Source organism: Gymnoscopelus microlampas (assembly GCF_963454915.1).
Source record: "Gymnoscopelus microlampas genome assembly, chromosome: 19".
NCBI lineage: Eukaryota > Metazoa > Chordata > Actinopteri > Myctophiformes > Myctophidae > Gymnoscopelus > Gymnoscopelus microlampas.
Window position 1 is genome coordinate 24,492,180 of NC_139956.1, and position 26,046 is coordinate 24,518,225.

General features: G+C 42.6%; 1 protein-coding gene across 4 annotated transcripts in view; it reads left to right on the forward strand.

Annotated features, from left to right (window-relative positions):
- Nucleotides 1–26,046, forward strand: part of LOC311034713 (protein phosphatase 3 catalytic subunit alpha) — a 96,513-nt gene that overhangs the window by 48,885 nt on the left and 21,582 nt on the right. For all 4 annotated transcript variants that reach the window (XM_084042672.1, XM_084042673.1, XM_084042674.1 and 1 more), the window contains exons 3-8: nt 1,196–1,320; nt 1,907–2,018; nt 2,471–2,616; nt 3,249–3,388; nt 14,327–14,404; nt 17,916–18,010. In XM_084042672.1, coding sequence (XP_083898798.1) covers nt 1,196–1,320; nt 1,907–2,018; nt 2,471–2,616; nt 3,249–3,388; nt 14,327–14,404; nt 17,916–18,010 — 696 coding nt within the window. The remainder of the gene's footprint in view (nt 1–1,195; nt 1,321–1,906; nt 2,019–2,470; nt 2,617–3,248; nt 3,389–14,326; nt 14,405–17,915; nt 18,011–26,046) is intronic.

Below are 26,046 nucleotides of genomic sequence, written 5' to 3' on the forward strand. Positions count from 1 at the left end.
ATGGTACTTAGTATGTACTCCACTGTCTGTGTGTGTGTGTGTGTGTGTGTGTGTGTGTGTGTGTGTGTGTGTGTGTGTGTGTGTGTGTGTGTGTGTGTGTGTGTGTGTGTGCGTGTGCGTGCAATGTTTATGCAGTATATCCATAATTGTGTTGAACATACCATAATTAACATTAACAACATAATTGAACATTATGTCATAATGATATAATTCACATAATCACACATTGCCACAATGTGTGAGAGCTTGTTAGGACATGCCAGTCTTAATAAAATACTGTGAGATTAACCACTTAAATCCTCTATACTTTGTAGACCAGAGTCCCACAGGGGTTTATACTTTTTTTTTGTTGAATTATCTCTACACAAAAGATCTTCGCCAAAAATAGCTGATCTAGAAGCTCACAGCTTGTAGATCTGCCATTTTAGCCGAATGTTCTCCCCCAGAATAGGGACGTCGTTAGGGTTCTTGCGGTATAGGAAACACAGTATAGTACACAAGCTCCAATTCTCCAGGAAAACTAGGTGTTGAATAGGTGATGGTAGAAATGCTCATGAAATCTTCCTTTCCATGGATCTGCACACTGACAATGTTTCTTTCTGTCGTTAACCTGTGATATATCAGTGGCAAATTATCATAAATAAATTACCATTTTGACCTCTCTGTGGCATGTTGTTGTGACGTGCTTTGAACAACTGCAGTTTGTGGAGATGTAATATATATGTAGAGACTAGGTAGATCTGGTGAAAACACACAACTGCCAGCATCGCAAGTCCTCATAGAGAGCTCACAGAACGACCTCCGGGAACAGATTGACAGCGTTTCAGAAGATCTGATGAACACATGTGGTTAACCTATTAAAACCGGGAAAGCGTCATTTTAGATTTTCACATTGGGCCATTCAAAAATAGCAGATGTACAAGCTCACAGCGCGTCACTTCGTGCCGTGCTGCGAGCTTGTACATCTGCTATTTTTTTAAAAACATTTTTGAAAAAAATCTTGAAAGTGTGAGAACTACTGATTTAGAAGGCATTTGTAGAATCGGCCTCAGGTCTTAAGGGGTTAAGTGATGGGGAAACAAGCAGATGCCTTCACTCTGCGTCACTTCTCACCAAATCCTGCTTGCGGGAAAATAGCTGCCGTCCTCCCTAATGTGCCTTCTGATGTGCTTCCTCCTGTTGTGTTTCGTTGCAGTTTGTGGAGATATCCACGGGCAGTTCTTCGACCTCATGAAGCTGTTTGAAGTAGGAGGGTCGCCAGCATCCACGCGCTACCTTTTCCTTGGGGACTACGTCGACAGAGGGTATTTCAGTATTGAAGTAAGTCTCTGCGCGGCACTGCACTCGCGCTTTGATTCCCCTCCACAAGCGCCAAAATTAAGTTTGACACACACCATTTGCCTGTCTGAAGCCTTGCGTTATTAATAGCGTAGTTCAAATGAAGATGGCAGCTATCAGAGGGATGACACGCTCAAAAGACTGAAGTTTTCTCATGTATTTATACATTATTTATGCAGCGTAATGAATGCAAACAAGGAGTGGATCGTAAATGCCATCTCCTAAATGTACGCTGTAAGTGTTAACGAGTCAGTCCGGGGCTTAAATGCTAGTTCTTGGTTTACAGGTGGGAATTTGCCTTGAAATCTGTCATTTCATCCAACACGACAGAAGCATTACAGATTTAATATATGTATTTTCTTTAATGGAGAGAGTTCTCTTGAAGCATGAGACCTCACAAACATGTACAGTATGAATGTTTAATCACCAATGTAATTCCTCTTAGAGTATGTCACTCCTTGAAACTGACTAACCCTGACTTCACAATGTCGTGTTTCTTTCAGTGTTGTATAAAGATGCAAAGCTAACTGCTGTTCCTTTCTTTTTGTTTGTTCTGTCTTCATTTCAGTGTGTGCTGTACTTGTGGGCCTTAAAGATCCTATACCCCAAAACACTGTTCTTGCTGCGTGGGAACCATGAATGTAGACATTTAACAGAGTATTTCACATTTAAGCAGGAATGTAAGTAACACTTAAAGCACTGGTTACACTTCCATTTTCCCATTTAAGAGAAGAATGTGTCAAAGCATCCTGTTGAGTAAAACGGTGGAAGGAAGAATTGAGTGATTCTTTCTGGTGTTCATTATGCATCCAATTCCTACCACTTTGACTTCAAATGCATGAGTGCCCTCACTCTGGCATGGTGAAAAGAGTCAGGCACATTCTTGCTCGCCTTGATATTTACACTTGTCAAAGCTATTTCTCTTGGACTCGGGCAGTGAAAAATACAAGGGCACAGTGAGTCCATGCTACGATTTTTTTAAATGTCTTTGGGATGTTTTTTGGCACTTTTCTGAGAGCCTTTCCGTCCCAGCCCAGCAACACTGCCCTTAGTGTGTGAGACCTGTGGTGTTTGACTTGGCATTTTCCCCTCACTCTCCTACCACCCCACACCCACCCCCACCCCTCGACAGGTAGAATTAAGTATTCTGAGAGGGTGTATGACGCGTGTATGGACGCCTTCGACTGCCTTCCCCTGGCCGCTCTCATGAACCAGCAGTTCCTGTGTGTACACGGAGGACTGTCCCCAGAAATCACAAATCTTGATGACATCAGGAAAGTATGTGTCCCAGGCTGAATGCTTTTTGTTGCCATTTGAAAAGAAAAGAAAAAAGCGGTTGCAGTGGCTGTTGTGTATCTGAAAAGGTCATAGGTCGTATGTGACTCGCTTGAATGCAAGAGTTGTTTTCATTTCATTTGTGTCTTCTCAGAAATCCATTTGGAAAACTTCAGCTTAGTTTTCACATGATGCGTTTACACCAGGTGTAATAGGAGGGGGTGAAATTTGCGTGCATTGCAGTTACATTTTACTCTTATGCTTTATTTAATGTAAGAGGAAAAAATATGCATTAAGTATAAAGGTATAGCTAAAGGCACATTAATGGTGCTGTGATATAATACCATACATTGTTCTGCCGTCCATTTAGCAAAATATAAAAACAAATATCAAATACACATAAAATGTGTTGATGTACTGTATCTACAGTCAGATATACATAAAGTGTGCAACAGAGGTCCAACCTTCCGATTCCCAAGTGGCCGCTCTACTACATATTTTTTTTTACGTCTTTCGATCATGCATGTCAGATAGAAAAAAATAACCAGGAAAAATGACAATGCCTTCCCAGTTAGAACGGCGGATGTCATGTCACACAAGTTGACGGGATGTCTTGTTTTGTTTTTCTCCCGCAGCTAGACAGATTCAAAGAGCCTCCGGCGTACGGGCCCATGTGTGATCTGTTGTGGTCCGACCCCCTGGAGGACTTTGGGAATGAGAAGAGCCAGGAGCACTTCACACACAACACAGTGCGTGGCTGTTCTTACTTTTACAGGTGAGTGCTCTGCTCTGCTCTGTTCTGGTCTCTTCTGTTCTGCTCTGTTCTCTTCTGCTCTGCTCTGTTCTGGTCTCTTCTGTTCTGTCTGCTCTGTTGTCTGTTCTGGTCTCTTCTGTTCTGTTCTGCTCTGCTCTGTGCTGGTCTCTTCTGCTCTGCTCTGCTCTGTTCTCTTCTGTTCTGTTCTGTTCTGGTCTCTTCTGTTCTGTTCTGTTCTGTTCTGCTCTGCTCTGCTCTGTTCTGGTCTCTTCTGTTCTGCTCTGTTCTGGTCTCTTCTGTTCTGTTCTGTTCTGCTCTGCTCTGTTCTGGTCTCTTCTGTTCTGTTCTGTTCTGCTCTGCTCTGTTCTGGTCTCTTCTGTTCTGCTCTGTTCTGGTCTCTTCTGTTCTGTTCTGTTCTGTTCTGCTCTGCTCTGTTCTGGTCTCTTCTGCTCTGCTCTGCTCTGTTCTGGTCTCTTCTGTTCTGCTCTGCTCTGCTCTGTTCTGATTTTCCGCTATCTAGCATCTTCCTGAAAGCACACTTTTTGCTACTCGTCCTATACAGCTTTTGTACAAAATTCATACAAATCGCTACACATCATCTCTGGATTCATGTGATAAACATGTAGCAGGGGTCATCATATGTCCGTACACGAACAAATGTGTCTGTGGCAAGACTTGTCCTTGTCCGTGGCAATTTCTTTATTTTTAGCCGCTTGCTGAAAGCTGGCGGCTCTACAGACAGCACTAGTCCTAGTCCGACACCCAAGTGACACCTTAGTGTCATTGGCTGTCCTGGCTGTCCTTCACACTTCCCGCCAATGGGGAGACGGCCCTTTGCAGCACCCGCCTCTCCTCCTTTGACACCTATTTGTCATTGGCTGTCCTGGCTGTCCTTCACACTTCCCCCCGTTTAAGCCAATGGGGAGACGGCCCTTTGCAGCACCCGCCTCTCCTTCTTTGCAGCAGAGAGAGAGCGAGGGAGAGAGCCACTTTTACTGCAGCCTCAGGCAGGAGGGTTAGCCTAAATGCTAGCGTGCTTCATTAGACCTAGTTTGGCTATTAAGTTATTATTTGGCCATGTTCACACTGACTTCAATCTTAGCTATTGTTGGGAAGACCCGTGTGGTGTCACAAAATGTTGCCACCACTTATATAAAAAACGTTAAAGCGTTTAGCGTCGCAGATTCTGTGACGCTATGTTGCCAGGTTTGGCGAGAGAAACAAGCAATCCAAAAAACAAGTAATCAGGTCTATGAAAAGATTGGGGCAAAAAAAGCCTGCCGCAAGCGGCTATATTATGACTTTGGTCATTTCTTTTTTTTTTACACATAACATTATAATGTTCTTATTTTGATCATAAGACCCAATTACTGAATGTCAGTCTGCAGGTTTTATTCAGAATATGTATGACGCTGATTTATTATGACACTATGTATGTCACATTAGGAGTCCACTAGTACCAGTGGTTCTCAAACGTTTTATTTTCAAGGACCCCCATAACAGGGTCCATTTGGTTCCATTTGTACACTCTCAGAGTTACAGACTTGTAATGGTCTTAGGGCTAGCTCTTTGTGTTTGTGTACTCATTATGTCCAAGGCAAAAATAGAATTTTGACAAAAATGTCCACCACAAGCCAGCATGGTGATGACCCTTGACATGTAGGCTATTTACCCATTTTTAATATTCCATACCGATTGGCTATAATTGGTATCCCGTCCTGAAAATGCATTTTCTGCTTACTAAAGAGCTGGAAAGACAAAGTGTTTGTTTTCCAACAAACACTTTATAGCAATGATTTCTATCAGAATATACCGTAGAGCTATTTAACACTAACTTCTCCTTTGACTATTTTGTCGTGTTTATGTAACCCACATTACCTCAAATCGAGGCGCTGAACAAATGAGAGATGTGTGCTGTGACCCGAAGGGAGTCCACACTGTCATGAGATGTAATGAACTTGCACATCACCACAGGGCACGCTCCTCCCTTGAAACAGATTTAGCACTCCCTGTGCTCATTATGGCCTAAGTGATGCCATCTTGGCCCTGGCATGCCAGCGGCACGCCAGCGCCAGTCAGAAATGCCAGAAGAAGTGAAGAAATTGGCCCCCGGGCTACCAAGACGCAATCTCTCTGTTCTCATGTTTTGTTGTTATCTTCCCCCTTATTTTCTTTCCTAAAATGACACCAATGTTCTTTTTTGGGGGGTAATTTTTGGGGACAGGTGCTCCGGAGCTGTTATAATGTCACAGCTCAGAGATTCTTTTCTTTTCTCACTGTTATTGGATAGAGATTCAAGGGGAAGAAATGTTTCGCCCGATGGGCAAAATTCTCTTTATATTATTGCCTGTATATAATGTGAGCCATCAAGCCATCAAGCCATCAAACCACCAAAGAATCATATCCACACAGTGTTCATTTCAACTAAAACTATGATGAAAAATGTTTGTCGACTACCTATTTTCACCGATGAAAACAAAATAAAAACAAAGCTATGATGACTAAAACTGAGACTAAATATATTGACAGTTTAGTCAACAAATAAAAACTAGACTAAAATGTTTGGAAGGGACTAGTGGAGAAGAGATCCAATAGAACTAAGACATGTCATTTTATGTTTGGTTGCACTCAAAATGTGCTGTCAAAATTAACACTGTATGTATCCACAAAAAGATACTTTGAATGAAACGCCTTTGTTGTTACTTGAATGCACCGGTTACAGGGGTGTTGACTCCCAGGAACTAGTGACACGACAACATCCACCTCTGTCCCATCTATTTCCTGTGTCAGCATTGCTTGTCATTTGGTTTCACTTTTCGTCTAGTGCCTTGTTTTCATCAGTGTCCTGCACTTTGTCTGCCCAAGGGGGTGGCCACTAATTGGCATCACGCTGGCATTCTGGATTTATGAGTCAGTTTCAGCCAGACTGAGGGAAGGAGTCATTCCACACACCCTTCCCACAAAATGAACAAAAAAATACAAAATAAACCTTGTTTCCTTGTTTCTCCTGCCTTGCAGCAACCTAGATTTTTACCCCAGCACCACAGGCCCCCCTCGTAACACTTTTACAAAAGCTACTGAGGCATGAAATTTGGACGTTTTTTTAAGATGTCCTGCTGTCTCATTCTTAGCTGCAATGGCATAAAATGAAGAAAAGAAAAAAAAACATTTTCTTTTCAGCAGCTTCTACTTAAGCCGTTGATATAACATCAAAGTTGCTCAAGTAAGTCTTGTTGCTTAAGTTTTTCTTTTTCCTCTCTTCTTTTCTTTTTTTTTATGCACAACTTGTCACTTCCATCAAGCTCATTAACATCTGCGCTCCATTCTCGGGCAGATGGGAAATGCTCGAAGCACTAACTGCCAAAAACAGAACTAAGCCTAATTGCATTTAGTCTGCTGTAGGGGCTCCAAATGCTGTGCATCAACACTACATCTGCTGCAGCAAATCATGAGAGAAATAAGACATTTATTCCTCATCCTTAATACCCCCCTTTCCTCACAGAGACATCACGCTGTTGGTTCTTGTGTCCCACTGGGCCGATTCTGTGATGACATATACTAGATGTATTGGGTTTGTCATGTGTGATTGTATGTCATGTGTGAGTGTGTGTGTGTGTGTGTGTGTGTGTGTGTGTGTGTGTGTGTGTGTGTGTGTGTGTGTGTGTGTGTGTGTGTGTGTGTGTGTGTGTGTGTGTGTGTGTGTGTGTGTGTGTGTGTGTGTGTGTGTGTGTGTGTGTGTGTGTGTGTGTGCGTGCGTGTGTACCTTTCTGTACGTGTACCTGTGTCTGCTGTCAAGTAAGACATCTAAGCAACCCCTCTAGCTTCAACTCCTTCAAACCATTCATATGTTTTTGTCATAATCAAGTCATGATGTTTTTTGTAGCGTTTTGCAGTTATTCCTTCCATGAAATTGCAGACTTTTTGCATGCTATTTCATCTGAATGACAAACTTAAATCTATGGTTTAAATCAGGCCAAAGGGGTATAAACTGTCCATTTTGAACTCAACAGAAATAGGCACCAAATATACATACACACAAAGTGTGTTATTGTATATTATTATATTATTATATTAAATATATTATTAGTAACCAATCAATAGAGCAGTACACATGCTCTCTGCTGCCAAATGAGTCAAAAATATCTAGTTTGGTTTTGCCTGGTGCATGTGAGCATGGCCTGTCACATTGTCCACATAGTGAGGCTGCAATTTAACACCATATACTGTACAGTGTGTACACATTCCAGCAGTGGTGTAAGTAAGTACATGTACTCAAGTACTGTACTTAAGTACGATTTTGAAGTTTTTTTTTTACTTTACTGGAGTACTTCCATTTTCAATACTTTCATTCTACTTCACTACATCTCAGATCCAAATTTTGTGCTTTTACACCACTATAATTAATTGAAAACCTAAGTTACTAGTTACTGTGTACTTTTTTTTGTACCTTTTATTCAAGTACATTTTGAATACCAGACTTTTATTTATAACTGAATATTTCTACATTATGGTCTTGGTACTTTTACTTAAGCACCAAGTGTGAGTACTTCTTCTGCCACTGCATACCAGCACCTCTTTGTCTTGAATGCTTCATAAGAGGATGCCTGGCGGCTCAGCCATGCTGTATGCTCCTGGGTTCAAATCCAAATTCCTGTGTCTCTACACTGACCTATCTGAAATAAAGCATAAAAACATGGCTAAAAGAAATCTTTAAAAACAGAAATACTGAATGTTTAACAAGCCCTTCATCCTTTGAGAAAATGTGGCTTATGCCAAGTTATGCCAAGGCTGTGATGTTATCCATTCATTGAAGTAAATTCAGTTTGGTTGACAATTAAGTGCTTTTATTGGCCTTGATATATATTACACAAAGCTTCATATCTTTCAGCACAAAAGCTTAAAAGGAACTGCTATGTATACACAACCAGGAATGAACTCATACTCCCACAGCTGTTAATCAATTTCTACTATACAGTCTTATCGCATTAAATCGTTTTGTCCACTGTTCACAAATAACTCAAGTTCACTGGATTTGAATGTGTGTTACAATATGATCTACTGTATATCTTCAACTTTATTGTCACATCACAAGTTAACAGGTATAAAAGAGAATTATGTTTTGTACTATCTCCCATTGTGCAGGTTAAAAAAAGAGTAGAGAAACAAGGAAACTAAGTCCGATAACAAGACGACACAATTTCAAATATACATAAGCTGCATGGTCAACATAGAAATAAGATGAGGCGGAATAATGTGTGCTATAACTTAATATTACAGCTTTTGAAGTATTTTTACAATGTCGACAGCTCATTTAAGATGTGTGTAACTTGTGCTGCCTGATTCATTGAGACGGGAGGACATTTCCAATGGATTAGTCCAGTACCTGGCCTGTAGACCTGTTCGCAATTTGGTGTTAGGGGAATTTCTCACCTGAACTGAGTCAGTGGGTCCCTAGACATGAAAAATCACGGAGGTGCTTGTTCGCCAGAGTGGCACGAATGGCGCAATGGCCAAATCAAAAATGGCCGCCATCGGCTATGATGAAAATCCAACTTTTTTGTTTCTGAATGTATAAACAAATGTAATACCTCCATTTTGACTAATTGGGGTGTGTGGAATTCATTTTTGATATTGTTATGACCTTTTTGGGTGATTTTGACCTTGAAAGGTCATGGTCAAGGTAATTTTGCTATTCCAAAGACATTGGCCATAACTTGGCCATTGTTAGGAGTAAAAACAGGTGTAATAAGTCTATTTCAACTAATTCTGACATTTAGAATTCATTTCTGATATTGTTTTGACCATTAAGGATCATCTTGTCATTGAAATATCAATGTCAATGTCATTTTTCAATAATTCAATTACGATTTTGTACTTTACTATCCCTTTTATTGTATTCTTTTTCATAATAATTTGTTTTATTTACAGCAAAAGACATGTACATGAGAAAAATAACAATTCTAAACATATCTGTTTAACTTTTACTTTAATTGGGTGTTGAAATTAGCAAACAAGACTATGTAGGGATAAAAGTGATATACAAATAAGACCATACCACAAAATCAAATAAGAATTTTGTTGGTGGCCGTCATCAAGAATGCTGTAGTCTCCGAAAGAGAAGAAAACTGGAATCTACATGCGGACTCTATGCCAATCTTTGCAGAATGTAATTGCAAAAACTACCTGCGTCATGGCTCATGGTATCTTGAACAAATCAAGATGCTAGAGTTTACACATCCTGAGCTCTATCGGCGCTTCTCTATAGGCCAGTGGGTTATTCGGGATCGCCCAGGCTGGGTCTGGGCTGTAGGAGGTGACATGAAGGTTGAGCAGACCATTCAGCGAGTGTCGACGGGTCCAGGAGGTCACTCTGTAGTAGGAGCCACACACAATGCAAATTCTGTGGCAGAGTTCGAGCTCTTGTTCCACGAGATTGGGTCAATCACCAATGTCCTCAACTTTCTCACCAACAACCACACCATGAAAGATACAGAATGCCATCTCCAGCATGCACTGAGTACCACTCGCCGCCCTACATTCAACCGGAATGTGGCGAAGCTGCTGGACTTCGTGCTAGAGCATCGGAATCCATACTCAATGATGGTCAATGTGCCTGTGCCACAGCACAATCTGCTCACAAAGCAAGCAGTTGACCGAGGGGTCACTCCACGCCTGCTCAATTGTCTAAAAAATGGGGAGTGTGTCTACTGCTCATACAGACATGAGAGGTTAGTTGAGAAGACCAAGAAAATGAACTCAACCATACCAAAGTGGAAGTTACCTCAGTTCAACGAGCAACCGCTGAAGACGCCAACAACCATTCTGAAGGAGCAGAAGTTAGTCTCATCCAAAGACATGGCCAAGGCACATAGGAGTATGGACATTGCTAAGGAGTGGGGCATGAACATCCGGCAGATACTTACTCATGATATGCTCTCAGCATCTCCCCTGTTTGATGGTGACCTTCCAGCTCATGTCAACAAGTCAAAACGTGTCAGTGAGATTGAGCCTGAACTTGACCTCACCCAATAGAGTCCAAAGTCTACTCTTGCCACTCATGTTGTGGTAGATTTCATGTCGAAAATGTGGCAGATGCCACTTGCATGATTCCCTACTTTAGGTGCTGTCATCAACGCCATCATCAGCTCAACATTATCCCTCTGCCAAGAGCCAGGGTTCATCCATCTCATACTCGATTCCTACATTGAGATGTCTCTAAAGGAAGGGGAGCGCATGCGGCACACAGACTCAAGAACAGGAATCGACATCATTGGCATGAACAGAGACACACCCATCCCTCAGCAACTTGACAAGTTATGGGCGTCTGAGCAGAACAAGTGCAATCTCCAACTGCTAGTTCGGGATGTGGTGTGCAGTCAAGCCAGTCAAGCCTGTGGCAATGCTACCATCATTGTCAGCTCTGTTGTCTCTGAATATGAGGTGCTCCCAGCAAAGGCGGCTGGTGGTGAAAAGATCCCAGACCTATTGAACTGGATTGAGGAGGCTGAGACCAGATTGGTGGTGCATTTGGAGTGGTGTGTCCGTGTGAAACAGAGCAAGAGATTTGTCATTGTCTCCAATGATACAGACACCTTCGCACTGCTATACTACACCCCATACTTCGAAGCACTGGGGGTGAAGGAGATCTGGCAGCAGTATGGCACTGGTAAGAAGCAGCGCACGCTTCCACTGCATCAAGCAGTCTCTCATCGTGGAGCACCACTAGCCAAGACAGTTATCAAGGTGCATATCCTGACTGGAGAAGACTGCATGAGAAAGGTGGGGACCAAACATGAAGCTATGGCTTCTGACCCAGTACAATATTTAACAAACTTTGGAGAGGCAGACACCTTGACAGAACAAGACACAGCGTTGGCAGAGAAGTACTCGGTACGTGTCCGGACAGGGGCCAGGTCAAGTACAACTGCTGAGACGTTTGATGACCTCAGGGAAAGCTATACCAGTGCCAGCGCTGGAATTAATGCTATCCCTCCCACAAGTAGTGTGATCAGAGGTCACATCAAACATGGTGCTTTTCTGGTGCATAGGGCTTGTCACCTGCTTGCGACAGCGAAGGAAACTGAGGCAAGATTAGAGCCAGTGGAACATGGATGGGAGGAGCACTTTGGTACTCTACTGCCATCAAAATGTCTGAAGCCCTTACCACCGAGTATGCAGGCAAGTGCGACACTCGGCGATGTGGCTCCCGTGCTGCTGGAGTACCGTGCATCATATTCTGCCATGGAAAACTGGAAAATCCTTCATGTAAAAACCCATCAAACTAACCAGCATCCACACATATAAGGTGCACTGTAAGAGAAATTGTAGCAAAAAGATGATTTTATTTGTATATCACTTTTATTTTCTTATCTAGTCTTATTTTCTAATTAAAGCACCCAAATCAAATAAAAGTTAAAGGGGGATATTTAGAATTGTTATATTTTTCATGTTCATGTCTTTTGTTATGAATAAAACAAATAATTATGAAAGAAATACAATAAAAGTGACTAAAGAAACAAATCGAGTTATTGAATAATGACATTGATATTGATATTTCAATGACAAGATGATCCGTAATGGTCAAAACAATATCAGAAATGAATTTTAAATGTCAGAATTAGTTGGATAAGACTCATTGCACCTGTTTTTACTCCTAACAATGGCCAAGTTATGGCCAAGGTCTTCAGAATAACAAAATGACCTTGACCATGACCTTCCAAGGTCAAAATCACCCAGAATGGTCATAACAATATCAGAAATGAATTCCACACACAACAATTAGTCAAAATGGAGGTATTACATTTGTATATACATTCAGAAACAAAAAAGTTGGATTTTCATCGTAGTCGATGGCGGCCATTTTTGATTTGGCCATTGCGCCATTCGTGCCACTCTGGCGGACAAGCACCTCCGTGATTTTTCATGTCTAGGGACCCACTGACTCAGTTCAGGTGAGAAATTCCCCTAACACCAAATTGCGAACAGGTCTACAGGCCAGGTACAGGATCAGATTGGATTAGTTCTATGCAGCGAAAGGTTATGGACTGGAAACCCCTGGGACCTCACTTTGCTTTAATTGCTGGCTGTTAGTTTTGACCTCTTCTCTCATAGATTCACACAAAACTAAGAGAATGTCCTTAGTGAATTCATCTAGGGCTGCAACTACTGCATCAATTATTTTTATTTGATTTCTCACATAATCTGACATATTTTTTTTTTTAATCACAAATCAACGTGAAAAATTCAAAGAGTTTTTTGTATCTGACTAAATTAATTAGTCTTATTTACCACTTATTTTATACCACCTATTTTATACTTCATCATACAACGGCGTCATGCATAAATGGTGAATATAGCTGATCTACATGCGCTGTGACCTTGTCGATTGACTATTTTCTGATGATTAAAAAAATTATAATAATGCTTTTCTTCCCAAAATCAATAGTTTTATTAAAATCGAAAATGTTTCATAATCGCTTAACTCATTGAGTGCCACAATCCGTCAAATCCGTCACGTGGCCTGACGCCCAGAGCGCCACGATCCGTCAAATCCGTCATAAAAAAAATTTCAAAATATTTTTTTTTTTTCAAAATAAAAGTTTTTTTTTTTTTTTTTTTTTTTTTGGGAAAAACATGTTCAGAACCCAAGATATGATGATTTGAAGATTTGCTGCTCCATCCACTCCTTGTTTAACCTATAACTTAAAAAGGCTGTATCTCGCTTCCTAAGCACTTTTTTTTTACAATGAATTTTGGCTGTGGCACTCAGAACCAAAATTCCATTAACATGAATAAATAAGTTTGGCACTGAATGAGTTAAATTGATTAGTTCTATTAACTGTTACACCCCTAAATGCATGTATATTAGAAATGACTGCTTCACCATTCAGAAGCAACGTTCCTATCGCTATACAGTACATCAGTGGTTCTCAACCTTTTCAGGCCGAGACCCCCCAAAATAATCATATTTAAACTGGGGACAAATCATATTTGAGCTGGGGACCCCCCAAAATAATCATATTTAAACTGGGGACCCCCCAAAATAATCATATTTGAACTAGGCACCCCCCCACTGACAAGCACTTGGAATTGTAGGACTTGAGGCATTACATTTCCTTTGACTTGGTTCCACATATATCATACTATCATACTATCATACTATAATTCTAGTAAGGTACGTAGTGGTGAGTGAGTAGGTGAAGCTACCCGGTTCTCCTCAGTGGCTGGAGCAATTGCTCTGATTTTGCACACAGCCATTGACCATTACCATCTGAACTTAACTGTGAAGCCCGTTTTTCAATTTCACCAAATCTCAGCTTCTTATTAGCGTTTTTGTGTCAAACACTGTCGCCATGGGTACGGGGCTGCCCAGCTATGGGACGAACTGCCTCCCGGGTTGCCAGATCATATGCGCATATCCCCCCACGGATGCGTCGACCGGGTATGGTCTAGTATTGTGAAAATATACAAGCTCTAGATCTTTTTTAGATTTTTTTTTTTATTATTTGACAATTTGGTCAATGTTTGACCAGTTTTTATAGTATAGTTTGTTGTTTACTTTTGATGCAGTAATGGTCTTTTTTTCTTTTCTTTATTTATTTTTTGAGGTATTAAAAAGGTCTTAAAAGTCCTTAAATTGTCACTTCACTGTCATCTGAAAAAAAAAAATAATAATCTTGTCCCCAACCCGCAGGTTGAGAACCACTGAGCTACTACCTCACCTCTCAGCTTAATCACACATATTGACTGAGACCTCCTGTGGCCTCAGCTCGGCGCACTCTGCCATCCACTTTATTTATCTGTGCTCAATCAATTTACAGTACTTTCTTTTTTATTGAAATTGATCGTCTACCTGATGTGACAGGGATTTCTCTGAAGAGGTAAACACAATCTCTCTCTCTCTCTCTCTTTCCGCCCCCCCCTCTCTCTCTCCCTCTCTGTCTGTTTCTGTTCCAACAGCTACCCTGCAGTCTGTGACTTTCTACAACACAATAATTTATTATCTGTGATCCGAGCCCACGAAGCACAGGATGCTGGGTGAGTTCATTTATTCATCATTCATTCATTCATTCATTCATTTGGACCTTCGCCTAATCCTCGGGGGACCCATTTAACCCATTCAATCTGGGAAGGCATCTCTGTCATTTTAGATTTCTTTGGCTATTCAAAAATAGCAGATATACAAGCTCATGAGCTTGTAGATCTGGTATTTTTTCAAAATCGTAAAGGTTTGTGCAAATATTTGAATATTTTCTAAAGTGAACATTTGTAAAATATTTTGTTCCAGGGACCCCCAGAAGCAAAGATTTGAGTTACAAATGTTCGCTTAAAAAAAAATATATATATATTCAATAATTAATTTGCACATTTTCATATGTTGCTACAATATCAGTGGTTCTCAAACTTTTTCATGTCAAGGACCTCCAAAATGATATGTATTTGGCCGTGGACCCCCATCTCAAATTATTTTGTTCCAGGGACCCCCAGAAGCAAAGATTTGAGTTACAAATGTTAGAAATATATTTTCAAAGACACATTTTCACTATTTTTCCAAAAGCTATGAGCTTGTATATCTGCCATTTTTGAATAGCCAAGGAAATCTAAAATGACACAGATGCTTTCCCGTAGTGAATGGGTTAAGGCGCATACTATTGTACATAGTCTCTGATGCGGCCTGACAGCGAGTCCCAGGTTCGATTCCCGAGCCCGACGGACCCTTGCTGCGTGTCACTCCCCACTCTGTCCCTGTTTACTGGCAAATCTCCACCGTACTACAGTGTACATCAACAAAGGCAGAAAAGCTCCAAAAAATATTAAAAAAAACTAAACAAAACAATGAATAAAGGAGAAATAAATAAATGACAATAAAAATGTGTCATTCACTAGGCAATTTTATGTCATAAAAAAAGTACATGAATTTTCATTTAGAGTGCAAGCTCTTTTTTGAATATATATATATATATATATATATATATATATATATATATATATATAATTTTTTTTTTTTTTTTTTTTTTTGAGAGAAGCTCTGTTGATTTCTGAAATGTAACTGAAGTCATTTCCAGTGGACCAGTGTGATGTGGCATAATGGATAAGCCAATCGAGAAACTATTTGTGCCATGTTCTGCTCCATCAGGATCCTGTTGCAATGCAGGTGCAAGGCAAAGCAGAGACCAGCATTGTCACAGTGACATCCAGTTAACCCATTCAATCTGGGAACGCATCTGTGTCATTTTTGATTTTTAGCTATAACCATTAGTTTATACTTTGGCTATTAGAAAATAGCAGATATACAAGCTCATAGATCTACAAGCAGATCTATGAGCTTGTAGATCTGCTATTTTAGAACATTTGTGCAAATCTATGAATATATTTTTAAAGGGAAAATGTTTGACTCAAATCTTTGCTTCTGGGGGTCACTGGAACAACTTATTTTCAGATGGGGGTCCGGGGCCAAATACATATCATTTTGGGGGTCCTTGACATGAAAAAGTTTGAGCACCACTGATACAGAAACATACGTTTTTTTTTTCCAGAAAACTGTTAGGATTTAGAAGAAATTTGCCTATGTGTTCCCGGATTGAATGGGTTAAAAAAATAATATGGAGAAAAATGTCACAGTGACATCCAGCTAATCAAAGGAACATGTCATCCATCTGCTGCAACAGCTCTGTCGCAACACAACAGCAACACAAAACCACTGTCCACTCCTCCCTCACACTGTGCTGCTCCCCTCCCTTTGTTAACACTTAAACCCTATATATGATTCATTGACCGGAGGCTCCCAGGGTTCTACACGATGGGCCCCCTGCGTTACTGCATACATTGGCTACTCAAAAATAGCCGATCTACAAGCTCACAACGCGTCGCAATGCGACGCGTTGTGAGCTTGCTATGTGAGCTTGCTATTTTCAAAACCTTGTAGAAAAAGTGGGAAAGCATCCCCCCAGAAAAGGGATCATGCTTAGGGTTCATGTGGTCTTTAAGCGTTTGAAACAAAAGCAGCCTGCAGCACAGTACAGTACAGTATACCCTGGCTCTGTACCAAGGGATTGGCAAAGCTGCTGTCAAGAGTTCGTTTTTCAAAAAATGGAGAGGAGGTGGAGGCGGTCGGGTGGTTGGGGGGCGGTGGTGGTGGGATGGTGGGTGGGTGGGTGGGTGGACGTGTCGGTAGGTTTTCCCCGAGGCAGGGTGAGGGCGGTGGGAGGCGGGGAGGCACAGTGCAAGGTTGTTTACCGATGCACTCCCACAGAGCAGAGTCACATGGGGGAACCTCCGCCTGCACTCACAGGAGGAGACAGCTGCCCCCGAGCTGCTTCCACTACACATAGACACACAGTTACTTGTTTCATTTTTTTTGCTTTATTTATTTATTTATTTGTGTTTATTTTTTTCACCAATCGGTACCTTTTCCCAACAGTTTGGTTTGCCTGGGAACAGGGATGATAATCTAAATTATTGAAGTGAAAATTAGAGTAAATTATTTTTTAAAACAATTGTTAGGTTTTTTTTTTTATCGTATTTGGGACATAATTAAGGTTATTTGCATTATATTTGTGAATTATAAACTTCATGCAATGACTTTTAGTTTTCTCACTGTGGTTGTATAATACAAAGAAAGCTCATCAATTCCGTCTTTTTTTTGGGCGGTGGGGGGTGGTGCATTTAAAGTCTTCTATTATTTAACTCACGTGAATACTTGGACAACTCTTAAATGTACGTATGTGATACAGAGATTTTTTTCCAGTTGTCAAAAACACAATATCTGTCTTTGAATGAACGACTTGTTTCTGACTGTTCAGGATGGTGAGGGCTGTCTCCACCTGACTGGAAGGCAGTGTTGCCAGATTTTGTGAGAGAATACGCAACCTGGTCTAGGAAGACAAGCCCAAAAGAAGTGACTAGGCACTTTAAACCTATATACTGTATACATCAGCTATAAAAAAAATAGCCGATCTACAAGCTCAATGCGTCGCGACGCGTTGTGAACTTGTACATCTGCTATTTTCAAAACCTATTTTTTTAACATTCTAACAACACCACAAATCTGGTACGGGGGCTCAGTCCCTGGCACAAAACATTTTCAGATGGGGGGCTAGGGACAAATATAATTTGGGGGTCCATCACATGAAAATATTTTAGAACCACTGGTTTAAATAATTGGAAGTAAGCCCAAATAAGCAACTACACTTTAGAAACAAGCCACAACCCACAACTAACAATATTTACAAGCAACGGAAAAAGAAGCCCAAAGTCGCTTATAATAAGTGGACATGGCAACCCTGCTGGAGTGGCTCCTACGTGAATTGCCCCTCTGGGAGCGTTGGCCTCGTGGGTGAATTGTTCCCTTGCTGATGCATTGACTGTTTTATCCAGAGGACGAACCACACAAACATGTTACGAGAAGACTTGATCCTAATCATATCCCCTGAGGGTTAAAAGGCTATGATGATGAGTAATACTTTTGTAACATCTGTTAATGCTGGCCGGTTGATTTCTCATTTTCTATATTTGTATTATTCCTCTCTCTCGCTTTTCTTTTTGCCAGATATCGGATGTACAGGAAGAGTCAGACCACTGGCTTCCCCTCCCTAATCACCATCTTCTCTGCACCCAACTACCTAGATGTCTACAACAACAAAGGTAAGGCAGAGGATAATGGCAGATCTTTTTCTTTTGTTCGTCCTATGACAAAGTATAAATTGGGCTTGGCGATGATGGTCATCCACGTTGGGATTGGCACAGAATCTTGATTTCAGCGCCAGTGCTCACATTCACTCAGGTCAACGTGGGTCATCATGGTTAGGTTGGGTGACGTCCCATTTAGAGCTTGTGAAACGTGATTTATTTTCTTTCTTTCTTTTTCCTTTATTTATTCAGGGAAGCCCATTGAGGGCAGGCTCTCTTTTTCAAGGACGCCCTGATAACAACATATAAAATACATAATGAGAAACCATAACAAACATTTGAATCACATTACAATGTCACAGATGCAAATAAACATAGTGTTACATGAAACAGGTGCAGTCACTATGTAGTGTGTCCTCAAGAAGTTCCCTGAATGTCTCTATTGAGACCAATCGCACCAGTTTCAGAGAGTCCTGATTTTTTCAAATTTCATTTGACATACAGCAGTGGTTCTCAACATGTGGGTCGGGACCCCCAGGGGGGTCCCCACATGATTTTGGGGGGTCCCCAGATGACAGTGAAGTGACAGAAAGAAAGAAAGAAAATTAAAAGACCATTACTGCATCAAAGGTAACCAACAAACATTACTATAAAAATCACACCCTGTGTGAAGGAAGCGGTGCCTTTGGGGCGGGGCTTAACTCATTTCAGTTCGTCCCTATTGGTGGTCTGAGTCCACTTACCAAATTTGTACTTGGTAGCATGCTGCAAACTGGAATAATGGCTGTTTAAAGCCCAGCCAATGGGCAGACAGAGGGGGCGGGGCTTAAGTAATTACAGTTTGTCCCTATTGGTGGTTTTAGTCCATGTACAAAATGTGTACTCCGTAGCATGCTGCGAACTTGAGTTATGGCTGTTTAAAGGCCAGCCAATGGGAAGACAGAGGGGGCGGGGCTTGAGCAATTCATGCTCGGCCCGTATTGGTGGTCTAAGTCCACATACCAAATTTGGACTTGGTGGCATGCTGCAAACTGGAGTTATAGCTGTTTAAAATCCCGTGCTCATCCCGTGCTCATACGGGCGGACGTCCCTGGGGGTCCCTGGACCCCTCTTTGATAACCGGTGGCACGTGTGGCAAATGAGAGGAGAGATGGCATAGGCAATCTCCAAGTCCGTGTGTGTGTGTGCGTGTGCGTGTATGTGTTGCTTCTTTGCCGTGCTCATCCCGGGCTCATACGGACACACAGACGGACACACAGACACACAGACACCGAGTCAAAGCCACGTGTAGAGCGGTTGGCACCGCTAAAAACTGGTCAAACATTGGCCAAATTGTCAAATATCGCAAGAAAGGCAAACATTGTGAAAATAGCCGATCTACAAGCTCACAACGCGAGGCGTTGTGAGCTTGTAGATCTGCTATTTTCACAATATTTATCTGTAGAACCGAGAGGGGGGTCCCCAGTTCAAATATGATTATTTTGAGGGGTCGTGGCCTGAAAAGGTTGAGAACCACTGACATACAGTACACCACACGTGTGACAATATCTTTATTGATGCTTGTTGAGCAGCAGGTTTGTACCAAACAGCCTATATTTTTATTAATATTATTATTCGTTTTATTTTCATTTTCATGTGACTGTTTAAAGAGTCCTGGAATGTAGTTAAATATAGCATTGAGTCATGTAATATGTCTTGGCGCATTGCTTTCCAAGTGACAAATATCTCATAATTGTCACTCATTAAAAAAGGTTTTAAGTAGTCATGTAATTCAGCTTTCCTACAAGCATCATATACAGTTAAAGGTAGGGTAAGTGATACTTTTTGGTTAAAACAAAAAGTATTTTGTTAAAAGGTTAAAATGCTATATTCTGATAGTAATCATTGCTATAGAGTGTTTTTTCAGTAACAGATGTCTCCCTGTCTCTCCAGCTCTTTAATAAAACAGAAAATACATTTTTCGGTAGGTGTCAAAATCTCAGCCAATCAGGTGAAAGTACCCATTTTTAATCTTAATTTGTATAGTGTTCCAGTTCCAATTTTGTCTGCTCATTTCTTAGTGTCATCACTTCCAATTTCACTTGTTTAATCTGTATCCTGATTGAGTTCTCTGTCCTGGTTGGATACAATTGGAAATGAAACTGAAACTGAACTGAGAGCCTGGACACAGAACGGTTTCTACACATCTTAAGGTTACGGTAGCTTTTAATCATTTAGTTGAAGCACTTATCCAGACAGACTTGATATGGAGCAATCAGCCAAACAGTAGATTAAGAGTACATTCCTACTTTACCTCCATTACAAACAACCCAAACCCGAGGTATGTAAGGCACAGTGCCGCAGAGCCTTGTCAGTGGATGTAAAGTTGGGTGGGGTCGGTTCAACTTAGGGAAGAGGCCCGGTCCGCACTTAGCAGGGCTGGCGCCGGTCCACTTTGCTCTTGTGGCGAAGCCTGTCACCGCACTGTGGTACCCACGCAACAAGATAGACTCGCCTTTGTGCTGTGAGTCAGCATTTTTACCCCAGAGAGAGAGGGAAGGAGGGAGAGAAAGGGAGAAAGGAGGAGGGGGGGTTAATGCATACCAGGGGAGTGCCCAAGGAGGCAGATAAGGAGGAAATAGAAAGGCAAAACGAGCATGCATGGTTTGTGACACGGAACTGCGAATCTCCCCTGGTGAAATACTATCACCGAGGTGTAGATTGAAGTCATCGGCCACAGGGTTCACTAATGTTTGCATGACGGGATAAAAAGCGACAGTGGTTTTCTCTTGCTATTTGCACAGGGATGTTCCTTGGCTCGAAATGAGGCTGTGTGTTGGTTGCAGACTTATCCCTGTTGAGTCACAACCATGCAGTACAACCACTCCTTCTAGGGCACACAATAGGATTATCAAGAACTGGTAAGGCAATTTGCTTGGGCCTGTCTGTGTTATTGTTTATCGCCAGGATTCCCATTCGCCACTGCCAGCTAATCTAACCCGGGCTCACGTTCCACGCGACCCAAACAAACAAACTGGTGTCAGATTCGTGGCGTTTGCAGTTTTGGCAGTCAATTCCCTTGTGATCCTTTGTTACCCTACTCAGAGCTCGGTAAGCTTACGGCTATGTTGGCAGCAACAGGCTGGCCTTGAGGAGATAAACTGCCTTTCATTACTCGTGGTAATCTGCAAGACAAAGATTGCTGCTTTCTTTCTTTATCTTTTAATACATAATTTTCCTTTCCAAAGACATGCAAGCAGTACGAATGACCTGGACAGCAGGGAGGCGTTGTGTTGTACGTCCGAAAGCAAAAATAGCAACCTAATTGTAGATCTGCTATTTTTGCAGAATGTTTGTCTATCACCACCGAATGTTTTTTGGCTGAATGTTATATCATGGCTGAATGAATATCATGGCATAGGGTTCATGTGGTTGATATTTACATGCACTTTTATTTTTGGCTTAAATCAAACCTTTAAAAAATTGAAAGATTGTCCGGTCAAATATCAAATACAGCACACGCATGCATGCACACACATACACACGCACACGCACACGCACACACACACACACACACACACACACACACACACACACACACACACACACACACACACACACACACACACACACACACACACACACACACACCAAAGGCAGGTCAGTACTGTTGGCTGGCTGGGATCGGCTGGTCCGACCGCCGCAGTCCTGCTGATGCTGGTCTAATCAGTCATGTGGGCGGGGCTGAGCAGTGGAACCAAAAGACACTGTAATGAATTACTCTCTCTCTCTCTTCTCTATGCTTGGGAGAAGAAGGGGGGGGGGGGTATTGCCTTGTGATTGATGGTCAATCGAGCGATCACATAAATCTAAGAAGGGGGTGTGGGGGAGGGTATGTGGAGCCATCAGCAGGTCCCATCAATCCTAGCTCTGGGGGTTGCCAGATAAACAAACACCCCCCCCCCCCCATCCCCTCTCTCCTTTTTGGCTCTGGCCCTTCTCCCGTTCAGCCCACTATAGCTTGGAGTTGTGCGCCTCCGTTCAGAGAGGAGAAGGTTGCCTAAAAGGCTCTGCCGCAGGAAAAATAAAACGCTCTGTGTTGAGTCAGCACCATCGACACCTGAAATGATCCTCAGGATAGGAATGCCTTAAGATGAGATCAGGGCTCCATGGTTCCAGCCAGTCACTCGCTCCTCTAATTTAGTCATTTGTTCTGGCTAGATCAGAACCAGTTGTTGAGAACGTGTTGTTACGGTCTGACTATCGGCTTGGCAAAAGCATCTGCCCCAACCCCCCACCCCCCACATGGATACAGAAACGTGGGCAGATGCACATTAACAGTGGGGGAGTCCCTGTGCCGTGATTGTGCAGTTTTTTACTGAGGAGCCTTTGAAGTGTTGAAATGACTGTGGAGGGAGACAGGTGTCTGGTGTTGGGGGGGAGGGGGGGGCGGGGGAGTGGGGGTGGGCTCTTGGCCGTCATATGCTTTTTGTTTTTCTCGACTCAAGTCTCTAATCTATTAACAGCCCGGTTTCTGCTGCGGCACTGACTGTTTACGAACCTGCGCGACCGTGTCCTTGTGTAATGGTCGCAGTACCCTAATGAAACGCAAGTTAGGCGATAACGCACAGCTTGAGAGTGACTGTGTGACTTAGGTCAACAGTCCTGGACCTGGCAGGGAACGTGAATGAGATACTGCCGAATGCTGAGGCACCACAACGCTGTTTGGTCCAGTCAATAGTACCAGACTGTGGTACTACTGCTGCTCAGCCTCCAGTCGGGACTGTGCGAAATAGGAAGTGGAACATCATTGCATGACTGCTGAGCAAATTAAAGCTTATAACAGAAGGTCAGAAGCCATGTTGATGCTGTTTATTTACTGCCCCACGACAGTGAAAGTTTGTAATCCATCTCATCCCAGTTGGGTATCTCACAGCCAAATTAAACATTTCCCTTTATTTTTCTCTCTGCTGTGCTGCCGTTTGAACAACGGAATGGAAAATCCGAACGGACGGATGGAAAAGAAAGTGAGGTGAATGAAAAGAATTCGGTGTCGAGGGGAAATCCAATGTCGAGGCAAGCGTTTATAGCTCATTGTTACGGTTCACTCCCGGGTCAAACTTGACAGGGGCCGCTTTCGTCGTTTCCTGCCCCGTGGTCATGTGGCGACAGGCAGGTACATGAGTGATATGGTCGGGGGGGATGGCATGACTGGATCTGGCTCTGCAGATGGAAGAAATAGCAGGATGGAAGCCAGGACAGTGATGACCTTCTCATCACCGAATGCCACTGGAAAGGACCTTCCCTGAAATCCACACATGCCTGTCCACTGGTTGCCACACAGATAATCTTTGGGTCTTCTTTTGGGCATTTAGGTCACGTGGTTTTGCGATACATTACAATGGTCCTATTCCTGTATGGAAACCCATGCAAAAGCTTTGTACGACCATAGTGCGTGTAAGCACTTGCCCCAAGTGTGATAATATTATGCCTAAAGTTTTGGGGGGAGCAGGCAACTGTTTGCACTTTGTATCCCACCCGGCAGTTTTATTACTGGTTTATTTTGCATTTTGGTCACTTTTATGTAGGAATAATAAATCCAGTTGAAACCAGTGAAATAAAGCGGTACCCTTTTTCTACTGCAGCATTTACTGGTGGCCTTCACTGATTAAAGAACATGACAGAAACGAACGCCTAAAGCGTATTGGCGGGTGGGGCAGGGGCGTACTGAGCCAAGACACAAAACAGAGCCTCTTCCTTTTCCATCCAAACTGTGACGGAAACCTTTCCCTTGTCAGACACCATCTCCCCAGAACAGCCCGTGATTGCGGCTGTGTGGGAATGGCGGGGTTTGAACAAACGGCGCTGCAGCGGTCGGCATCGCTAGCCAGCTATATTGCCAAGCGTAGCCATGCCAACAGCACTACGTGCACACTGTGAAGAATGCATTCATGCAAGCAGCTATATTTGAACCGTAGTATCACCTCTGTAGCGTTCATAACACATCTAACATCACATGGATTGGGGTTTCTCTCCAAAATGCTTCACATCCGCTTTGGGAGTTGACATTCCACCAAGTGAGTCTTTCAAAACCACAGAGCATCGTTCCAAAAAAATAGATAGAAATATTGCAAATAAACACTCCATTTGTGGAAAAAAGTGTTGAGGTGAGCTCCAACGTTCACAGTTACCCACAATGTTACCTCACGGTCAGGTTCTCCCGTCACTTGGAGCATTCATTTATTTCCCTCGGAATGGCAGATATCTCAGCTCTTCAGATGCCCGCTCAACATAATGGACTGGGAAGATAAAAAAAAAAGAAGGGACAGCATGTGTGGAATATTAAGCCTGCTGGAGCTTGATATCGGAGAGCTTGTGGGGAGAGGGAGGTGAAGAAAGGCAAGGAGAGGAGAGAGAGAGAAAAACAGACAGATTTAAAGACAGAGACTTAATTGCTAGAGAGAAATGGAGAGAGAGAGAGAGCCAGGGTTGGGATAAACATCACAGAGCGGAGGGGAATCTCCCCGTGATCTCCAGGTGTCGTCGGCGTTACCGCGGGTATACCGCCGTTGTTCGAGGCACTCCCTCATGAATAATGAATGAGCAGGCGTCGTCCATCATCAGAATATCCACGTTACCGTGGCAGCAGGTTGAGGTTCAGCCACTGCCCCTCCCCCCCCTCCCCCCACGCCTCTTGTCAGGACAACAGAGACATCTAGTGGTTCTGTAGTCACACTTTGTTGTTCACTCTTCAAAGCAGCTATGGTCATTGTGTGTGTGTGTGTGTGTGTGTGTGTGTGTGTGTGTGTGCTTGTATTGCTGTACTGTGAGAATTTGGGAAGTACACATTGTGAACACAATTTTCCTGGTCCTCTCAAGAGAAATGGTTGTTGAAATAATTTGGGGAGTTAGGCTTATAATTAGGGAAAAGGTTCAAGTTGGAGTTAGGGTTGGGATAAGTCATTTGAGAGGTGCAGCGTACCGAAAAATAGCAGATCTACAAGCCTCGCAATGCGATGCATTGTTGTAAGTGGCTATTTTCGGCTTTGGGGTTTTAGTCATTGATCAAATCACCATCCTAAAAATGTGTCGCTGTCCTCCTAAGTATAGCAATGCAAACGTTTGTAAAAAAAACCCCATCATGTCACTTCTCTGGTCAAGCTCGTCCTTGTAAAAGCTTGGAGACGGACGTGTTTGTTTAGTGCAGGCGACTGGCCTGGTCTGCGGTTCTGCTCCTTTAAAGGGAGTCCGATATGGAGGCGCATCGACAGGGTAACTGACCTTCCCCCCCCACCCACCCCCACCCTGCCTTTTCGCTCTGGACTCCCGGAGCTGCATTTGATCAAGTGCCTCAATGGTGTTTATGCAATGTGTGATGTTTATGCAATGACTGCCCACGTGTGTGCTTTTATACGCGCTGTCAAACTCGTGTAGGGACTCACTCTCGCTCTCTCTTTGTTATATACGCGCAAACACACACACACACACACGCGCGTAGGCCTTGTTCTGAGTACAATCAGACTAATGCAATGCCTTCGGATAGCATTGTCTATTCTGCTGATATTGATAATACCAAATGCTGTGTGAATAATTCAGTGGGTCGCCGTTTCCCTACAGGGGTCTTCGGTCTGTAGATCGTTGTGTGTTTGTGCACATTCGTTTTATGTACAAAAAAAAAAGGTGGACACAGAATGTAATGCTTAGCGATGTTCAAAGTGGCATTTCATCGCCCACGGCTTGTACGCACACGCACACGCACACGCACACGCACACGCACACGCACACGCACACACACACACGCACAGTAAAACCCTGAGTTAACTGAGCACTCATGAATTTTCTGTGCACTGTACAGTACATCCTCGCTGTCGGGCAGAAAGTAAACCTTGTATCTCTATTTCAATTTTGTATGTTTTTTTTTGTAAGTTAATGCCCTAATTTGTCATACAAGAGAAGTAGTGAAAGTAGCTGATCTACAAGCTCACAACACGTCACATCATGACACGTTGTGAGCTTGTAGATCGGCCATTTCCGCCCTTTTGAAATATCCACAAGTTCTTTTTTTTCCATTT